General features: G+C 41.4%; 1 protein-coding gene across 1 annotated transcript; it reads right to left on the bottom strand.

The window, feature by feature from the left end:
* Positions 1-2,882: 2,882 nt before the first annotated feature.
* On the bottom strand, positions 2,883-4,384 carry LOC144715924 (protein CANDIDATE G-PROTEIN COUPLED RECEPTOR 7-like). Its single transcript, XM_078590929.1, has one exon. It carries the CDS (start codon positions 4,279-4,281, stop codon positions 2,968-2,970), a length of 1,314 nt encoding a protein of 437 aa, XP_078447055.1. The 5' UTR covers positions 4,282-4,384; the 3' UTR covers positions 2,883-2,967.
* Between the last annotated feature and the right edge of the window lie 2,042 nt (positions 4,385-6,426).

Below are 6,426 nucleotides of genomic sequence, written 5' to 3'. Positions count from 1 at the left end.
TAGAACTTAAATTTTTTAAAGAAACCAATTTGAAATTGAATTGATCAACTGAAAATGTTTGACCATTTAATTATTGGGACAAAACTTCTACCTCAGAAATGAAAATGTTTGGGCATGAAGATATGTATACATTGTATCTTCCATTCAAATTTAAGATGATTTCGACATGATTTGAATGGCTGAAAAAATAAGTCTAATGATACATGTGATTTGGCTAATAGTTAACTAAATGATAATTTTTATACATGTAAAAATATTGAAAAATGTAATTTACTCTTTATGTTTTTTTGGTTTTGCCAAAATAGAAATTCCATCATGAGATTTATGTTGTGGAATAATAGCAATCAAATTTAACGTTTAGAGTAAGAATCAAGACATATCAATGATCAAATCACATTGCACAAACTGGAATTGAGTACTTTCTGTTTCCTGAAATTATTTTTATCAAGCCACATAGATGTCTGGCCTATATACACACCCACATGGCCTCAACATGTCATATCTTTTTTATTTCTACTCAGTCAGCATCACAATAGGCTGATGTACTAGTCTGTTAACGACTTCATTCAATCAATAACTCTTTATTGGCTAACCTAATTAATTAATTTTTGGGTTCTATGCATTTGATTTAATGCTTGAGAAAACACACTTTCATGCAGCAGGTGTAAATCAATTTCCAATTGATCAACGAAACAACATGTAATCACATTACCTTGTGGGGATCTAATTCCACCCTCAACTTTCTCCTTGGGAGAGGTTCTTCAAGAGTGATTTATACTACCATAAAATGCTTCTACATTATCCAACGCTGTACAAGGCACTCGCAAGGATGCATACTTCTTGACTATTTTGGATATCTCATCATCCTCATAACACAATATCATTATTCTGATGCCTCATTTTCCAAGATGATAAAGAAACTTCAAGAATGATAGAAAAGTTTTCTATCCTAGGGGGTGCATCTAACTGATACATCACATTCTCATGAGCATCTGATGGGGACCATCTAGCACCAAAGATATGGTTTCAACCGGCACGAGGAGCCAGCACGAAGGTGAAAGACTCGACCTTCAAATATTTGGCCTAGTCAACGGGCCCGGACCGGATGTTGACATTAGCCTAGTTTGCATTTTTTGCATGTCTTTTCGTCTTGCGGGCCTCCGTGTTCGGGCCCATGCCTTATGTTCTCTCACGAGATTGAAATTTGAGCTAATCAATGCCGATAACACAATTAGTCTTTGATACATCCAAGGTCAATGCCAACTTGAGCCAATCAATGCCGATAACACAATTAGGCTTTGGTGCATCCAAGGTTAATGCCAACTCCTACAAGATCAACAAATCTTACACCCACTTCTACCACAAGTTGAAGTTTGATGAGCTGTTTTGCTTCTCAATTTTAATACAAGATGATGATGTTGACAGGTAAAGTCCGAAGAAAAAAAAACAAATGGGTATAATACCATGTGTTAAAAGAAATCTAAAGATGCTATGGTTGATGATGAAAATATCAATCCTGATAAAGTTAATATAATGATGTAATGTCTTGATCATCAGAGTGACATCATTATGGCATATTTTTATATCCAAATTGCTCTTTGTGGAAAATTTTCATCTTTATGGTGTTCGTTAAACTATTGTCTCTGACCATGAAACCACATTTATGAATTACTTTTGGAAAATTTTGCGGCAGCATATGGGGACTAAACTACAATATTCCACATCTTTCTATCCTCAAACTGATGGGTAAACAAAAGTCTTGGTAATTTTCTTGGTTGTCTTATACATGACTGCCACATATCATAGGATTCCCTTTTACCACATGCTGATTTTTTATACAACTATAGTTCCAGATCGTCCGGGACGTGGATGATGGATGGGACGGGACAAATTTCGTCCCGTCTGACGTCCAGATTCAATGCAGGGATGAAGGACGGGACGAATTTTCCTCCGACGGTTAGAAAACCGTCCCGTCCAGTCCTCCCAGGATGAATTTTCATTCCATCCCTCGTCCCGGACGAAGAAAACCCATTTTATAATTTTAATTTATTAATATAGATTTTTCTAAGTTTTTTAGGGAATTACGGAGGGGAGAGAATGCAAAAGGCCATATCTACAATTATTTCTGAGCGGCGTCTGTTTGCGTGCGCATAACAAAACAGGGACTTTGATGCAAAGTGTCATTACGAGGCCACGTGGCTACATCTCAACCATCGGATGTGAATCTGGCTGTTTTCCATCCAGATTCGTTCATCCAACGTCCAAGACCTCTGGACGGGCGGTTTTTTCGTCCCATGGGACAAAAACCGTGCTGTCCGGTGGTCCCCGGGACGAATTTTTGTCCCAAAATTCGTCTGTATATTTGGACGGGACGATTTTTTCGTCCCGGGACGAAAAAATCATCTCGTCTGCGTCCCTGCACTATACATACAACAGTACTCCAAATCAGTCAACAAGATTAAGATTGATCGTATATTGTATAAGGCTATTAGCCACGAAATCCTATTTATCGCAAATCTCTTGATGGAATAAACCAACCATCATATGTTGCACAAACAATGGCTGCCACATTCATGCCCTTCATACATAAATAGAAGCAAAACTAAAACTCTACAACCATGTCTAGCCGACCTTGGCAGATTTACACCGACGTGTACAAAAATTTAATGAAGGCGGCATCGTCATGTAGTCTCTATCTGACACTACTTCTTTGACAATATGCAAAGATACATCCTTAAATTGCTGACCCATTTCACATCCTCCAGAAAAAAAACTTGGTAAAAAGTTTTCAAAACCGTTTAAATTGTTCCACATACACGATAGTTAAAACCCACAAACACATTCAGAAAAACACGACTCCACAAAAAGAATTAACCGAAGACTTGAAACAACAAAAAAATCTTGACAATTCCAAAATTCCCATTACGATTAGCATCAAAGGAAAAGGGAAAAAAAACCCAGAACCGATTACAATTCAAAGTCTTCTCTTTGAAGGGCTACCTGGGCTGCTTCCTCATCATCATCAATGGCGAAATACTCGTTTCTCTCAGCCGGCCTGAACATGTAGAATATGAACGCGTAGAACGCAAGCGTGACGACTTCTTCAGCGGCCACGCTCACCCATCGATACTTGTAAGAAGAAATAGCGACGAGAGCGAACACCACGATTCTAGTGAAGTAGAGATAACCCACCACGACGATGTAGAACTGCCGGAACAGCGTAAGCTTGGCGAGATTCCTGGCGGCCTTCCCATCCGTCTTGGAAGTCTCCTTCAAAGTCCTGATCGACCACACTATCGGGAGCATGACCGCGCAGCAGCAGACCACGTCCACGATGAAGAAGAGCTGGTTCCAGGTGACCCAGCCCTGATCGAACGGCCCAGATTCGCCGATCACGACGGATGCGACGTTGGCGATGACCTGGAGGGGGATCACGATCATCAGCACCTTCTTCTCTCTTTCCTGGAGGAACGGCTTCAAGAACGACCAGCCAGTTCCGACGAGAACGATCACGGTGAAGAGAAGAATTCCTCGCAAGAACTGGAAAATGTAGAACAGAACGTCCCATCCGTGGGAAGATCCGGTGGTTTTGATCTTGTGATGATTCTCGGCCGCGCAGACGAGGTACAGAGCTTTGATCAGAAGCAATCCCGCCATGAGAAGATGAATTTGGTGCGTGAAAGGCTTGTTCTTGAAGAAGCAGAGGTAGATCCATAGCCCGAAGAATCCCCCGTAGGCGATCGCGAAGAGGGAGAAGATCGTAGGAAGGCTGGATTGGCCGACGGAGAGGTAATCCCTCGGTCCGCCTGGCGCGCCGTTGTACATCTCCGTGCGCACCGACATCGACACGCTCGCGCCGCGCGCGCAGCTGGCGAAGAAGAGATTGTACTCGTCGGGATGCGTGATCGGGAAAGTTTTGTTGAAAGAGGGCGGATTTCCGGCCAGATCGGTGAATTTGAGGAGAATCTTGATGTAATTGCTTGAGAGGATACAGGCGTTGGCGCGATCTTGATACTCGTAGGCGACTTGGAGGAAGGATTCATCGGATATGATGAAGAATCCGAAGAGGGATGGATCTGGAGAGGCGGAGGAGGAGGCGTAGGAGACGTTGGAGAGGACGATGTTGATGTGGCCGCGCGCGGTGAATCCGAACTTCTCGAAGAGGATCACGGGGCGAGAATCGGCGATTATCCTCTCGGATTTGATTTCTGCGACGGAGATGGAGAAGATCGAGGAGAGGAGAAGGAAGAGGAAGAGGCCGGAGGCGATCTTTCCAGCCATGGCGTGTGGATCTCTGCTCGAAGGCGTCGTCTTCTTCCTCGCTTCTCAAATCTGCGCGTCCGCCATTAATCTAGATCGAGCTCGCCCAAACCGCCTACCCGAACGAATGACGTAGACTCCGGTATTCTGTCTCGCGGAAAAGGATAATTTTTTTAACTAGAGCGTCGGGCTTTTGGGAATTGTATAATAGCATTGGGGAGGGTGGGATAAACTATCTTGCGTCCGGAGTTCTTTTTACCGCTTTTCTTTTTTTCCAAAATGAATTTATTTGGGTGTCGTGGCTCAATTTGATTCCTCCACATCAGATTCAACCTTAGCGTGTCTTGCGGCGACACATGTCTGCTTATATGGATTCCGGTATTCTGTCTCGCGGAAAAGGATAATTTTTTAATTAGAGCGTCCGGCTTTTGGGAATTGTATAATAGCACTGGGGGACAGGTGGGATAAACTATCTTGCGTCCGGAGTTCTTTGTACCGTTTCTCCTTTTTCAAAAATGTATTTAGTTGGGTGCCGTGGCTTAATTTGATTCGTCCGCACCAGATTCAAACTTAGACATGTCTTACGGCAAAATATGTCTGATTATACGGACTCTGGTATTCTGTGTCGCGGAAAAAGGATAATTTTTTAATTAGAGCGTCGGGCTTTTTGGGAATTGTATAATAGCAGTTAGGGTTGGGAAGAAAATTTTCGTTCGTTATCACCCATTATCACCAAGCTCACCATCATTGCTGGGGAGCAGCGGAAGTTTGCTGAAGGTGTCGCCAATGCCATATGCAACCGTATATTAGAGGTGGGCTCCGATTTTCTCTCCGAAAATTATCAGTTTTTTACTTCTGCCACATTTTCACTCCGATTTTTTGCTCCGTAAATTATCTATATTTTCAGATTAAGATTCACAGGATTAGGTATCTTTGATTTTGTGAAGAATTGGGTTCTTCGCGAGTGATATAGTTTTATTTTTTCCTTTGTGCTGCTGAAGAGGTTTGAATGTTCGATTAGGACTTGGATCGTTAGCTCAGATTGGTAGCCATATGGAAGAAAACTGAAAATTTGAGCTGTATATATTTAACAAAGTGGGCTATATATGAAATTATTCAATAATATTTTATTAATATTTACTCTATTATTACCTCATTTAATTACATAATATATTTAATAAATATATATTTATTATATTACTGACTCCTTTTTTATATAAAGCTCAAAGTTTATGTTTTCTTCCATATGGGACAATAGGATTAAGAGTTATTATTAAACTCCGAATCTTGTTATCCCATATGGGAGAAAACAAAAAGTTTGAGCTGTATATATTGAACGAACTACTTAATAACTTAGAAAGCTATCTGCTTACCTGATGGCCCACATATATGCTCTCCAAACCATTGCACTATGGTGACTACGACGATTAAATTATATTTGTAACAACCCTTCTATGTTGGATATCAAAATTCGATATCTGATATCATCATCCTCCCCGAGAGACGGAGGGGAATGACGACATTGAGACGGATACCGATATCGGATATTGGTACTGTAGCAGCGGATATCCGATATTGTTATCCAATATCCGGGTATCAGAAAAATGGATACCGAAAATTTGATTTCCGGTATCCAGTACAGCATCGGTCCTGATATTGTAATCCGATGTCAGTATCGGGACGGGTGATCCCTACTTTCGGCAACAGATAATGTTTGATTATATGTACTCCGGTATTCTGTCTCGCGAAAAAGAATAATATTTTAATTAGAGCGTCGGGCTTTTGAGAATTATCTAATAGCATGGGGGAAGGGTGGGATAAACTATCTTGCGTCCGGAGTTATTTTACTGCTATTTTTTCAAAAAAAGAATTTACTTGGAGGTCTTGTGGTATAATTTGATTCTTCCACGTCAGATATGAACTTAGGCTTGAGCCTATAGAGCAGGGACACAGAAAGGACGGTAATTTCACAATTACCGTCCCAGATTACTGTATCGGGACAAAATAATCGTCACGTCCCAGATTTCCAAGATTGACAAGACACAAAATGGGCCTTGGACGGGACGGTTTCTGCATTCTGCAAGAGTCATGTATCCGCCTGAGAGCTCCAGTTGGATTGAGACACATGCTGTGCCACATGTCAAATTCCAAGATGCCTAATGCACT

The sequence above is a fragment of the Wolffia australiana genome, chromosome 19 (genome assembly GCF_029677425.1).
Source record: "Wolffia australiana isolate 7733 chromosome 19, ASM2967742v1".
Classification (NCBI taxonomy): Eukaryota; Viridiplantae; Streptophyta; class Magnoliopsida; order Alismatales; family Araceae; genus Wolffia; species Wolffia australiana.
Note: the sequence above shows the minus strand (reverse complement) of the source record. Positions and strands in the feature narration are given on the sequence as shown.

Bases quoted from the DNA above. Each gene is read 5' to 3' on its own strand.
- LOC144715924 (XM_078590929.1), bottom strand. From the start codon at position 4,281: ATGGCTGGAAAGATCGCCTCCGGCCTCTTCCTCTTCCTTCTCCTCTCC.